The sequence below is a fragment of the Nematocida displodere genome (assembly GCF_001642395.1).
Source record: "Nematocida displodere strain JUm2807 chromosome Unknown 11, whole genome shotgun sequence".
Lineage (NCBI taxonomy): Eukaryota > Fungi > Microsporidia > Nematocida > Nematocida displodere.
In genome coordinates this window covers 59146-72518 of record NW_027138144.1, presented here as the reverse complement: position 1 = coordinate 72518, position 13373 = coordinate 59146, and the positions used below count along the sequence as shown (strand labels likewise).

At 51.8% G+C, this 13373-nt stretch overlaps 8 protein-coding genes across 8 annotated transcripts; 5 read left to right on the top strand and 3 right to left on the bottom strand.

Annotated features, from left to right (window-relative positions):
* Window positions 1-234: 234 nt before the first annotated feature.
* On the top strand, window positions 235-1398 carry NEDG_02030 (uncharacterized protein; the record flags this gene model as incomplete). The annotated part of the gene is made up of 1 exon (XM_067689448.1): window positions 235-1398. One exon carries the CDS (start codon window positions 235-237, stop codon window positions 1396-1398), a length of 1164 nt encoding a protein of 387 aa, XP_067544745.1.
* Window positions 1399-1573: 175 nt separating this feature from the next.
* On the top strand, window positions 1574-3157 carry NEDG_02029 (uncharacterized protein; the record flags this gene model as incomplete). The annotated part of the gene is made up of 1 exon (XM_067689447.1): window positions 1574-3157. One exon carries the CDS (start codon window positions 1574-1576, stop codon window positions 3155-3157), a length of 1584 nt encoding a protein of 527 aa, XP_067544744.1.
* Window positions 3158-3264: 107 nt separating this feature from the next.
* Window positions 3265-4032, top strand: NEDG_02028 (uncharacterized protein; the record flags this gene model as incomplete). Its single annotated transcript, XM_067689446.1, has 1 exon — window positions 3265-4032. The coding sequence occupies one exon, from the start codon at window positions 3265-3267 to the stop codon at window positions 4030-4032; it is 768 nt and encodes a 255-aa protein (XP_067544743.1).
* Window positions 4033-4657: 625 nt separating this feature from the next.
* Window positions 4658-6799, bottom strand: NEDG_02027 (DNA replication licensing factor MCM7; the record flags this gene model as incomplete). The annotated part of the gene is made up of 1 exon (XM_067689445.1): window positions 4658-6799. The coding sequence occupies one exon, from the start codon at window positions 6797-6799 to the stop codon at window positions 4658-4660; it is 2142 nt and encodes a 713-aa protein (XP_067544742.1).
* Window positions 6800-7213: 414 nt separating this feature from the next.
* NEDG_02026 (uncharacterized protein) lies at window positions 7214-9208 on the top strand (the record flags this gene model as incomplete). Its single annotated transcript, XM_067689444.1, has 1 exon — window positions 7214-9208. One exon carries the CDS (start codon window positions 7214-7216, stop codon window positions 9206-9208), a length of 1995 nt encoding a protein of 664 aa, XP_067544741.1.
* Window positions 9209-9483: 275 nt separating this feature from the next.
* On the bottom strand, window positions 9484-10998 carry NEDG_02025 (T-complex protein 1 subunit delta; the record flags this gene model as incomplete). The annotated part of the gene is made up of 1 exon (XM_067689443.1): window positions 9484-10998. The coding sequence occupies one exon, from the start codon at window positions 10996-10998 to the stop codon at window positions 9484-9486; it is 1515 nt and encodes a 504-aa protein (XP_067544740.1).
* Window positions 10999-11024: 26 nt separating this feature from the next.
* NEDG_02024 (uncharacterized protein) lies at window positions 11025-12062 on the top strand (the record flags this gene model as incomplete). Its single annotated transcript, XM_067689442.1, has 1 exon — window positions 11025-12062. One exon carries the CDS (start codon window positions 11025-11027, stop codon window positions 12060-12062), a length of 1038 nt encoding a protein of 345 aa, XP_067544739.1.
* A 19-nt stretch (window positions 12063-12081) lies between these two features.
* On the bottom strand, window positions 12082-13344 carry NEDG_02023 (uncharacterized protein; the record flags this gene model as incomplete). The annotated part of the gene is made up of 1 exon (XM_067689441.1): window positions 12082-13344. The coding sequence occupies one exon, from the start codon at window positions 13342-13344 to the stop codon at window positions 12082-12084; it is 1263 nt and encodes a 420-aa protein (XP_067544738.1).
* Between the last annotated feature and the right edge of the window lie 29 nt (window positions 13345-13373).

Here is a 13373-nt window from a genome sequence, read left to right as displayed (position 1 = left end):
TTTCGGTTTTCGGTTTTTGGAGCTTCGGGGTTTTTGGGACTTTTGGTTTTCGGGCTTCGGGGTTTTTGGGACTTTTGGTTTTTGGGATGTCTGTTCGGGTTAGTGTTCTGTGCAATGCTACTTTGAGAAACCCGAAAGCCTGAAAAAAGACCCGACAAAAACTGATACCATTTCTGATCCCGGCAATGCGTTCTAAAGGTATAAAAAAGAAGAGATATGTGGCTGGGCGTAAGAATGTGTACAGCAGTCTGCATGAACAAGTTCAACACAACCAAGGCCTATGTCTATATGGTTCGGGTTTTGCTAGCCTTCATAGCCACCTTGTCCGCGTCTGTACTGGAAGGAAACGACGACTACTCCAATGAGCTATGCAGCATTACAGGACCCATAAACAGCACATCCTTTATGGTTGTTAATACCTCCAACATTAACCTGAATCTTGATAAAAACAGGGCCCCCACACTCTATACTGAGCAGAGCAACCCGAACAAAGCCTCAGCCAAATACCCCTCGTCCCCCAGAGGTAGCTCCGAAGAGAGACTGCCCGAACCAACGGGTTTTGCTCTGAATGAAGAGGCCAACTGTCTACTGGCAACCAACCAAATCCTCTCAAACACCGAAAGGCTAGCATTGCAGTCTAAGGAGGCCACCAATATGATAATCAACAAAATTACTGAAACATCCAACAACCTGATCAATATCATTGACAGCTTGGTTTTAGAAGCTGTTCGTCGTTTTGATCCGCTGTTGGTAGCTCACAATCGACTTGTGAGCGCTCAAAACAATCTTAATACTGACACTGAAGAACTGCTATCCCTTAGTCCCCGCCAGGCCGTTGTCACGATAGCTCCAGACACTCCGTTGGCAGAGGCAACAACCACCCAAACATCTGCCAAGAGCTTCGAACTAACACCACTTCCTCTGCCTAGTTATCTGGACCTGTCCACATCCGACCCAGACCCTGAGTCCGATATTGGGGTCGAACCCGAAACAGCCCCTGGATTTACACCGCCCATGTCTCCCAAACGTACAGTATTGCCCCCATCACTGTTCTTACCCCCACCCCCAAAGACCGAGGGAGTGTTCTTACCCCCAAAACCCGAGCCAATATTCTTGTCCCGGTCCTCCCAGGCCGAGCCACTGGTCTTGCCCCCAGCACAGCCACTTGCCTCATACCAGGCTTCAGAAGCCGAACCAACCAATCCCTACAGCCATAGCCACAGCCACAGCCACCCCTATAACTATACCCACAGCCGCAGCCCCAGCCCTTCCTTCCAGGACCGTGAAGATGAATATTACGCAGCAACCATCAACCTGCTTGATAGGGAAAGGGAAAGGCTAGCTGGTCTGAGTGGACCAAAAACTTTTGGAGGGTCAATCGGGCACAACAACCAATAAAACCCGAACTAACCCAAACTGGCCCGAACTGGCCCGAACTGGCCCGAACACAATGCCGCGGAACTGGATGTGTTTTTGTTCCATTTGATAAGACAGCTTCTATCCCAACGTCAAACTATAATTTTTGCCCAAACACTATCACATGATCTATAAATATGGTTGGATTTGTTTCTTTATGAAGCCAGAATACATTAGTGGATACATTTTGGGAGTTTTATCCCTTGTTCTTCTTGGCGTTGCCTATACATTTGGTGTTATCTCCATTAGCCCAAGGACCAATCCGAACACAGAAAAAAAGAAGCTGGCCCAGATACCATCCTCAAGGCCAAAGCCATCCAATTTCAGCCGAAACATTGAATTGCCCAAAGCGCCGATCTTCACCCATGTTTTTTCCGATCAAAAGCTAAACAATGACCAATCCATGGACTCTGTAGAGCCAGCCTCCAGTCTAGCAAATCTGGTTTTTGACAAAAAGCCAAACGCCACCCCCGAAGTGCCCAGCAGTGCCCCAATAACCACCAACCCATCCATCCACCACGGCCTCGCTCACTACCACAACCGCCGCATGGACACTATAGCCGAAGAGTCCACCCCGATCCAGTCTGCAGAGCTTCTCAACCCCGAGCACCCATCCGAGTCCGAAACATCCGAAACGTCCTGGAGCACAGACAGTAGCAGCTCATTCCCCGTCTTCTCTAGTGTGGAGTCTTTTACTTCCGAACGCCAAGCCAAACCCGAGCAGCTCTCTTCCCCGAACGTTCCCAAGTCTCTCTCAACCCCGCCAACCCCCAGTCCAACCCCCGGTCCGGACAGATCCAGTCTTCCAAACATACCCATTGACATGCCCATTAACATACCCATTGGCATACCCATTGACATGCCAACCAACACCACCCTGCTAAAAACCATCTTTCCCGACTATGCCCCGGTTCTCCAAGACCCCAAGACCCCCGAAAGCACTGCCAGACACCTGCATCTTCTCCAAGAGTACACCACCCAGAGCATAAACATGTGCACGTTCTCGATCCAGCTAATTGCAAGAGTAGGGTGTTTGCTAGGCCAGCGTGGTATCTCTCTAACCCGAAAACCATCCCCACCACAAACCCCAGCACCTACCCGAAAACCATCCCGAACACCTGAAGTGCGCTTGGTTTCAAGCACCCGAACCAACCCGCATACCACCCCGACTGTAGAGACGGTCAAAAGATCAGTCCAAATTCTTAAACAGATCGGCCTTGACGAGCTTGATAAAAAGAAGCAGATCGACATTGTTGGCCAAGTGCGCCTCAGAAACGCCTTCGCAGACTATCTAGCGATGGCCAAATCACCCAAAAAACTTGCCAGATACACCACCCCGAATAATACCCCCTCCACTAACCGGAACACCAACCGGCACACCAATCCAAACACAACCCGAACACAGCCAAACATCACCATCCCAAACCGAACAAAGCTCTTCAAGCTGTTCTTCACCCTCTTAGAAAGCATTGATTCAGCAATGCAGGAGTTCAAAGATATCAGAAAAATAGCACATACATCAGCTGCAGAAGTAAAGAACTACTCCACCGCCCTTAAACACCATCTCCTAGAGATAAAAGAACAGCCCAAGTACATCAAAACCCATTTCTCAAAGAGCCTTGGTGCTCCAAAGACAAACACCCAGTTCTGGTTTGCCGACCTCCAGGCATTCGAAAACGAGCTACAAAACGTTTGGTCCAGCCTTAACACCATCATCGCCTACAACGAGCTGTGTCTTTAGGCCAGCAGCCAGCACAGAATGCAACAATAAATGGCATATAGCTAATTGCGGCCGTTAATCACTCCCAAGGCTATCCCTAACACCAACGCCTATTTATTTTTTTATTTATGGGTCTTACGTTCAAAGAGTTTCTTCAGCGGGTAGAAGGTCTTAGCACCCAAATCACAGCACTTGGGGCAGACATAGAAAAGATGGAAGGTCTGATAGCAACGTACAGCACCATGTCCGCCGTGGTGGAGGTGAATGTGGCTGTGTCCCATGCTAGAGAGCTTTCCCAGCAATTCTTCGCCAAGGCAACGGACATCAAGCACAGCATTGCCCAGTTTGTTAAAGAAGAGCCCTGTACAGACACCAACAGACACATGCACATCCAGAGCCTCTACAAGCGTCTCAGTGTCCAGATAAACCAGTTCACCCGGTGCAAACAGGCCCTTGAGGTTCAAAAAGATGAAAGAATGAGCAGCTTCCACCAGCATGCCCACCCACACACCCCGGAACTAACCCAGAGCCCCCACTATCTATCAGGGCCACCGGGCAGTGGCGAACAGCACCCTCTGTCACCACAGACCCAGAAAATAGAAGAGCTAGTTGTGGACCTGGTGCAGCTAGAGTCTCTGTCTATAGAGCTAGGCAGTATCATAGAGGCGGGGGGAGAGGGTCTTGACAAGGTCAGTCTCTTCCTGAAGGAGGTAGAAAAAGCAACAGAAGGTAGCAACACAGAGATAGCTCGGACGATTGTAAAGCGAAAGAGGCGGAGAGTCCTCAAAGCAGTTCTGTTTACACTGACAGCCATTGTTGTCTTTATTGTAACGGTTTATTTTGGAGGTATGTTACTTGAATTTATAGGATCCATAAGAAAGGCCTTTGGCCACTAAGGTCCTGGTTCTGGCCCTACCCCAAAGCCCGACCTGGACCAGGCCCAGTACCATCCAAGAATAAATACACCCCCCGTACTACACACACACCCGTACTACACACATACCCCCGTACTACACATACATTTATTTATATGGTGCTTGGGCTTTACAGTTAGTTACAGAGGCACCTCTTTTTTTGGCCTTTGCCTCCATGCTTACCCTGGCTGTTCTTTCCCGACTTAGACGCGGTACCTTGCTTGATTGCTGGCACTGTTACTGGCACTGTTCGGGTTAGTGTTACTGGCACTGCTACTTCCACCTAGTGCCGACTCTGAACCCGAACCCGAACCCGAACCTGAGCCTGTCGTTTCCGTCACAGACTCAGATGTTTCCATTACAGACTCTTCCGTGACGTTTTCACATAAGGAGGACTCTTGTGCCGGTCCAAATAAGCAAATTGTCTGATTTATCAGGTAACATAGCATAACGGTAGAAACAATGAACAAGGCGTGTATTCGTTTTCCAGGTAGCATAAGGGCGCTGTTGGTTGTGTATTTATACTTTATCTAAAAGATCCAGACTTTCACAGACCTCCTCTTTGCCAATCGGGTTGTTAGTTCGGGTAACAAATCAGAAACAAAGGCTAGGTTCTAAAGATAACAAGCTTGTCCTTATTCAGGGTCCACTCACTTGCTGTGATCTGCTCCTGGATGCACTGGTCAACCTCCATCTTTCCAAACCTACTCGCCTCTCGGTACACCTGCTCCATGTCCAGGACCCGGTAGCCGTTGTGGCTCTCTCCGGGCATTGAGACAATGCAGTCGTAGACACCCCGCGCATCGCCTCCAAGAAGCCGAAGCACCTCTTCAACGTCCTCAACCGTTACAACCGCTCTTCTTTCGGCTTTAGCCAGGGCCTGTGAGAACCTTAGCACCGAAAGAACCTTTCTGGCCGTTCCCGGGGACTCTTTTTCAGGGTTTCTGGCGGCTCTGGCTCTCTCACAGGTGTACGCCTCAACAATTCGCTCTCTTACGCCCAGGCCCAGGGAGGTGGTGATGCTTTTGGCTGCAGCTATCTCCCTGGCCAGGACCTCGGTGGGCACTGCATCGGCCAGAACGCCTTTTTGGTGGTGCACCTGAAGAATGTGCCTGGCAATTTCTTCGTCCTCCTTCCCTGCCGTGTCTCGGAGGACACAGACGGCGTCAAACCTTGAAATGAGCGCTGACGGCAGTCCGGCGTTCCATCCAACGCTTTTCTTGTCGACGTACCGCCCCTTGATCGGGTTGGCTGCGGCCAGAACGGAGCACCGGGCGTTAAGCGTGGTGTTAATGCCTGCCTTGGCGATGCTAATCCGGTGCTGCTCCATCGCCTCGTGGACGCAGGACCTGTCCCCTTCGTGCATTTTGTCAAACTCGTCAATGCAGCAGACCCCTCCATCGCTCATGACCAGGGCTCCCCCCTCAAGCATTGCCTCGCCTGTTTCAGGGTCTCTGGAGACACAGGCCGTTAGACCCGCTCCACTCGCGCCTCTCCCGGTGGTGAATATGCCTCTGGGCGAGAGTCGGCAGACAGCTTTCAGCAACTGACTCTTGGCCACTCCTGGATCGCCGACCAGAAAGATGTTTATCTCCCCGCGGATGCGCATTCCGCCCTCCGTGTACGTGTCCCCACCAATTAGCAGCAGCAGCAGCAGCTTCTTAACACTTTCAAGACCTGCAATTTCCGGGGCCACCGACCTAACCATCGCCTCCAGAGGAATTCGCGGGTTTCCGTTTTCGGGTTTTTCGGGTTTTTCGGGGTTTCCGTTTTCGGGTTTTTCGGGGTGGGCGTTTCCGGGGGGTGCAAGAGATTGGGAGCCGGGGGTGCTGCCCCCCGCGCCCCTCTTCTCCCCCTTGATGGGAACAATGTACGACCCAAGGATGTACGTCTCACTCAGCAGGCCCATTCTCAGCTTCTGCATGCCCTCGTTGGGCTTTGGGAGGAAGATGCCTGAAATGACCACCTCGGTGCCTGGAACGGCCTGGGACACCAGCCCGTCATAGACCTCAACACTAACCGTCCGGGGAATGCGCCCGGGAAGGACTTCCCCCGTCAGCTCCTGGACGCGGAGCAGTTGCTTGGCCCGAAACTTAGACGACCTTGTTTGCATGTGGAGGGTCCCCTTGGTCTTCCCCATCCGGCACCGCTCTGACCGGCACTCCGAAATAGGCAGGAAGCTTTCTCCGCCAACCTCCTGGAAGATTTCGGAGGTGCAGGAGTCGCACATAAACACGGCCACTGAAATGGACGGGTGGACGTCCGAAGCCTTGCAGACCACCCCCTTCACACAGACAAGCGAGCCAATTCTATCTGAAGAAATCTGGTCAAAAGGCAAGCTGTCAACTCTGTAGATGTTTACAGCGTAAAACCTTAGAATGTTCTTGGGAAGCATCTCAAAGACTGTCTTCCCAGGGTACCGCTCAGCAATCCTTGACTTTCGATGCTCAAAAAACAGGTCTTCCTTGGGCAGGTCTATTTCATCCTCCCGAACCATCTCGTCAACTATTTGGTAGACAATCTCAATGTACCTGGCAGTGTTCTCCACCACCTTTGTGTACAGCTCAGTGTTCCCCTCCTCCAAAAGATCTCCTGCATCAATGTTCAGGGTCTTTGTCTGGGTCAGTCCCTTTATCTGCGCCATGTACTTAAGAACGCCACAGCTCTCAAAGGTGAACAAAAACCGGCGCATGCTTTCCATGTCGTGCAGGTAGTCGTGCGACGTGCTGAATGGCCTGAGCTCTTCCATAGCAAAAAATAAAAGTTGCCATTTATTCGCTCTTTCGCAGCACAAAGCACTTCTTAAACGGGAAAAGCTTTCCCCCGCGAAGCACGCTCAGCCCCGTCGCTGGGGCCTCTTCAAGCACGAACCGTCCTGAGTGCCCACCTATTTCCACCTCCTCTCCAGGGACCAGGTGGGAGGGAAGCTCGTCCACCTCCATCCCCCGAGGCAGCTGCACGATTATCTCCATGGAGAAAAAGAAAAAAAGGCTCTTAGCAGATTCGAACCACTGACCTTTGCTTTACGAGAGCAACGCTCTACCACTGAGCTAAAGAGCCTACACAAAAGCATTGTCTAGAAACACTCGTTGCTCGGTGCTGTAAGGTTTGGCTGGGCTGGGCTGGGCTTTAAAATGAAAGAGAAAATAACAAAAAACGCCGCATGCAAGAGGAAGACAGAGCGTGTGCTAAAACGTGCACGGGGTGCAGAAGCTGCAAAAAGCAGGAGCCTTCTAAAAAAATGAGCATTAGCGATGCGTTCCTTAAAGAGACCATCTACACCAAGAAGCCTACATACTACAACATTCTCGCAGAAAGCAGGACCCCTGCGGCGGTCCAGGAAACGTTCAAAATCCAAAAACCTCCCACATCCCCCGGACCACCGTTCTCACAGACGGCGTACCCGTTCTGGGAAAGTGTTCGCACCCGGCCCAGGGCCCCCAGAGCCTCCCAGCGCCCCTACAACCCCGTTTCTGCCGCCGCGTATGAGACAGGGCAGCACGCCCAGCTAAAACAGATAGAAGTCCACTCGTCCCTGTTTCTTTCACTAATTGACTTTTCAGCGCCGCTCATTGCCCAGCACGTTCGCCTGAACGGGCTCCTGGGGATGCCTCGCGTCCACCCCCACCACGAAACCCTGGCCCGCGATGCTGTGACTGTGGTGATTTCCTATGGGGGGATTCAAATGGTCGATGAAAAGCACCTCTGGGCCCGGGTGGCCAAGGAGGCTGGGCATCCACAGGAAGACTTTGGCAGGTTTCGGATGTACTACATCATTGTTTGCTACCCGTACGAGCAAGTGGCTATTGCCCGGAGAACGCTTGACACCAACTATTTCGTTTTGGTGGTCTATGTTGACGCCAAAAAAGGAGACATCTTCCCCGACCTGCTTAAGAGCGTGGCGCAAAAGAAGAAGAAAAGGGGGCAGGCCGCCTCGATTCGGGTGACTGAGACAAGTGGGCCCTTGGAGATCGTCTGTGCGCTAAATCACACCTACCAGCACGGCGTTCAGAGCGCGAGCGATCTGCTGGCCATTCTTCAGCAAGTCTCTCAGTACACCTGCCAGGCCGCCCCGGTGTCAAAGGTCTTTTCCTGTGGCGAGCTAGCCCTGCTCCATGCACAGATGCGGCAGGTCGTTTGTCTCTGGCTCTCCCACCTCCTGGCCACGCTTAAGTCCAAGGACATCAGGCAAGAAAAAGAGGTGATTATTTACTACCACAGCTACCTTATGCAGCAGGTCCCGGGCCCCACCCCCCAATCTTTGGCAAACCCCGCAAATCCCGAACACCCCAGTCCCCGATGTTCCGAAGACCCCAAAGACCCTGAAACGCCCGTAAACGCCAAACCCGAAAACCCCAGTCCCCGATGTTCTGAACGCCCCGAAAAACCCGAAAAACCCGAACGCCACATCTATATCTGTTCGCGGTGTGGAACCAAGCAAATGACTGAAACGCCCGAGAACTTCTACAGCGATGCGTTTGACGCGCTGTCCAAAACCACAGCTCTGGTAGCTACCACGGAGCCCGCGTCTTTACTTGTTTCTTTAGTTAGCAGCCTCCCGAAAGAAAGCCTGGGATTTAATGGGGAGTACGTCCGAAAGGTGCTTATTTGTGCCTATAACCTGCTAAAAGGGGAGCACAGTCCAGCAACAGCCCAGAACATCAGAACACAGCTCCAGACCATCAGCCACCTGCTCTCGCCCGAGGTATCTTCCCTGCTTCTTGCCCCGGTCCTATCTGTAACCTCAATCCATGAGCTTTTAGAGGGGGGAGAGCTAGAGGTTGTTATCAAGGTTCTGATGGCACCCGGGGGCAGTGCTTTTCTTAGCGGGGTATCTCCCAAACGGCTAGCAGAGATTTGGAGGTACCTACTCTCTCTTTTTTCAACGGGATTCTTTGTCCGGGCCAGTTCCCGGGTGAGGGACACTGCCCTGTTCTCCATCGACCTAATTGCCAAGTACCTCCAACTCCACCTATCCCCAAGCACCGAGCACGTCCTTACACCCGAGCACAAACGGGCTCTGTGTTCGATACTTGACATTGAGAGTGCCCCCTGGCTCATTGACGCCCTAAGACTCGACGTCTTCCCCAGCTCAGCCTACCTCCTCTGTGATGAAATACACCGTTTGTCAGGGTCAGGTCAAGACCACCACCCCTAGTACGGCATCCCTGGCTTGTACGGCGTCCCTGGCTTGTACGGCAGGTGACCCTGGCGGTAACTAAGGACCTTAAAAGAGACACAGACCAGGAGAGAGAAAGCAAGGAGAAGGATGAGGTTAGGTCGGTGGGAGGGGCCGCTTCTTAGAAGGTTTTGTCTTTTGGTGTAAATACTCCGCTGCCTTGGACTCCTCAGAAGCGTTCCAAAGAACGCGCGCACCAAAGCCTCTGTGTTCATCTGTAATAAATTAAAGAAATAAGAGTTTATTGCCCCCTCCTATCTGGACGCTGGAATGAAGTCGTCTATCCGGATCATCGTTGAAGCTCCATCAAAAGCCCCGGAAATTCCCGAAGTAGAGACGCCAAGGGGCTGCACGACGCTTTCTTTCTTCATGTCCCCCTCCCCCGTTGTTTTTACACTAACCCCAAAGGTGGTCTTTCCCCTAGCATGCGACCTGATCAGGCCTTCAACGGTGGAGATGGCATCTGCTCCCGTGTTCACTGCAAGCATTTCCGGGATGGCCAGGAGGCCCCGGGCCAGCTCACGGACGCAGTAGCTGATTTTTGGGGCCCCGGGGTCGCTGTACCTGGCGAGGGCGGTGTAGCAGACAAGCTCTGGGACGCCTCCTCCATAGGTGACCTTGGGCTGCTTGACCACGAGTCTGCCAACGTTAATGGCGTCGTTAAAGCTTCTGTCTACCTCCTCGAGGATGACGTCGTCTGTGCCCCGGAGGACAACGGTGCAGATGTTCTTGCCTGCTGCAATGCGAACGTGTCCCTCCAGCTCTTCAACCATAAACTCTCCCACCATTGAGTCTTTGATGTTTAGAATGTCCACCACCGGGGACACTTCCATCTGCTCCGCGTACAGCTCCAGCTCTTTTCTGTCGACGTCATCAACCACCAGGACGCCCATTCTTTCGAGGAAGTGGAGCCCAAGCTCTGACAAAGACTCTCGGATGATGCTTTTCTGCAGAATGACCAGGTCAATCCCTTTTTCCTTGATGTGCCTGCAGAGCGAGAGAACGTGGGCTTTTTCTTCGCGAATGACTGCTTCCATGCCCTCGTATGAGTCCACCGTAATCTTGGCGTCTAGGTTGGGCTTGGACTGTCCAATCGTGCACTGGAAAACGGCCACTTTCATCGTCCGGGGTGCAAACTTGCCTTTGCTCTTAAGCGGCGTGCCCAGAACGATGCCTTCAACCATGGCAGTCTCCTCCATTGGGCCCTTGATCTTTACCCGGCGCACGTTAGACATTGGCAGCTCTTGGGTTTCTTTGTTGGTGCAGTGTCTGATGACATCCATCGTTACGTCGGTGATTCTTTCGATGTATGCATTGACAATCTTTGAGTTAAGAGAGATTTTGATGCAGTCTCGCATTTTCTCTTCGCCTTCGATGCTTTCGGCGCTTTCGGCAAGCGTTTTCTTGCAAAGGTTCTTGGCTACCTCCATGGCGTCGGCAATAACGACAGGGTGTATTTTTCTCTGGATGAGTGTTTCGGCAACATCGACCAGTGCACAGGTAAGGAGGGCAATGCTGGTGGTTCCGTCTCCGCTCTGCTCGTCCTGGGCGTGGGAGATGTTGCAGATGAGCTGGGCAATTGGGTGCTTCATTTTCATCATCTTTAGGATCGTGCTTCCGTCATTAGTGATTGTTGTTGAGTTCCCCTGGGTAATCATCTTATCCATGCCTTTGGGGCCTAGGCTTGTGCTCATTGTTGATTTAATGGCCTGGGTTACTGCAGCTATGCGTATTCTGACCTCTTCAGCTCTGCCGCCCTGTTGCTTCATGGGTAGGAAAAGAAATTTTTAGGATAATGCTTGGTGCTTCAGTTGCAAGCGTTCCGGAGAAGCTCACCTGTCTCGATGTTTCTGGTGTTTCTGGTGTTTCTGGTGTTTCTGGGGGAATGGTATTTGGCGGCTTCCATGGGGGCGTTTACGTTTTAGAAGCGTCCTCTGGCGCATCGGCTGTTCCCGTCAAAATAAGAGAGTTCTGGGACCCGCTCTCCTTTCTTCGGGTTGGTGCCGAGGGCTCGGGTTTGGGTTTGGGTTTGGGTTTGGATTCGGGGCGTGAGGTGGTGGCTGGTGAGTGGTCTGGGTGGGTGACAGTTAACACAAAAAGAACCAAAGTCTCGGAGCGGCCGATCAAATACGTTCGCCAGGCCGGGGCAAAGCTTCTGGTTAGTGACGCCTCCTGTCTTTACCTGGTTGGCAGTGGTGTTGAGAGCACGCTTGACATTGGGACCTATGCCCTGGAGATAGCTGTCTATGGCGAGGTCTTTGTGTGTATAACGGGGTACACTGTGGTCTGGGTAAGTGTCGGCGGTGGGAAGCTTGTGCGGGGGGAGACTCTTGACATACACGGGCTAACTGAGAACACGGAGACGATTACCTGCCTAGCGCGGGCGGGGAGCGACTATGTGGGCGGAACGATTGGGGGGTGGCTTGTTTATCTCCGAAACCTTGACGATCCCTCCGAAACGAGGGTTGATCGGGTGATGAAGGTTTCTAGCGAGAGGATAACGGACATTCTTGCGTTTTCAGAGGGCCAGGTGAGGTACTATCTGTGCACGTCTCTGAACGCGGTACACATTGTCAGGCCTGACCTGAAAAAAGTAATCAGCACACTGGTCCTAACCCAGTCCAACGGTTTATTTGGTGTTCGATTGCACAATGCAGCCAAGCATCTCTTCTCCGTGGCCGATGTTAACTGCCAGGTTCACATTGTTGATGCGTCAGGCGTGTTCGGGTTAGTTCGGGAGTGTCTGCCTTCCACCCCGCAGACTGTTTCAAGGAGCGCAGCTTCTGTTTATGACGACCTGCTTAACGAGATAAACGCTGGGGCGTATGACTAGAGCTGGGCTGTGGAGGCCTTTAGCTAATGGCACAGATAGTCCTTGAGTTTCGGGTAATATCTGACAGCTTAAAAAAAGATAGCTCTTGGGAAAGCACCTTAAAACTTTTTAAGCTAGTCGCTCTCTCAGAATCAATCGAGATCTTTTGCAGGTAGTCAATCAGTTCGGGCGTGGGAGCTTTGTCGCAGTGGTAGATCCGAACTTTTGTTGTTTCAATGTTGCTGAAGTACACCCACTGGATGGCATTGTCAAGGAATTGTTTCTCCAGGAACAGATGGCTGGTGCTGTCCTGGAACACTATTTCAGGGGTCTTGAGGATCAGGTGCTCTTTGTATTGTCCACAGAGACTCATGTCTTCCCACTCTGTAACGTAGAAGTGGAGAAAAGACTTTACTTCAAGGTTGTTTTTTGTGAGCTTGTAAATCATGTTCCAATGAGACATTTCAATCCACACCGAGTCCCAGTGCATGCTTGCAATGAATTTGACGAGTTTCTTGTCTATTTTGCACCATTTGTTGAGGTTGTGAAGCTCCAATATCATTTTGGGCGCGCTTTTGAGTGGCAGTTTGAGATCAATCGTATGCAAGTTTGGCAAATATGAAAGACGAATACCCGAAAGCTCGCCAATTCCCAGGTTGTCAAGGGGGGCAAGGTACTCCACGGTGCAATCGTGCACGGATAGTGTTATTGGCTCCACCTGGCCCGAGTTCATCCGCAGAACCGCGCAGAACCAGTCAAAATAAAGGTTGGAGATGTTGCTCAGTTTCAGGGATTGGGTTTTTGCCAGCGCAATCTGTTGTCCAGGTATGTTTTGCAGCTCTCTCAGGCCAAAGTTTTCCAGGGCCAGCTCCTTTACGTACGTACAAGAAAACGCGCTGATAACTCGGGCAATTACGTCGTCCACCTCCACCCTGTACCTCTTGGACCTGAATCCGTGGATGGAGAGGTTTGAAAAGCTAAGTCCGGGCTCGACCTTTTCAGGGATGCTTTCAGGGTCTATCTTTCCCAAAATCAGAACGATGCCCGCGGGCTGGCTCTCCATAAGCTGGACAGCTGAGCCACTCCCAAACGTTTTCAGGGCTACATTTGCGCCTTCGAAAAACCCAATAGTTGGTGCTGTGTGTTCGGACTGCGGCAGCACTCCTACCGCCTGTTGGGCAGTTTGTGCCACTTTTGGTTTTAGACTTGTTCCTGAACTTGATCCTAGACTTGTTCCTAGCCCAAATCCTACATGGCCAAGCACGGCAACTGCCACCCCGAAGACTGTTCTTAGGTTTCCCATGGGAACAAATAAAATTTTTGTCTTTGTCT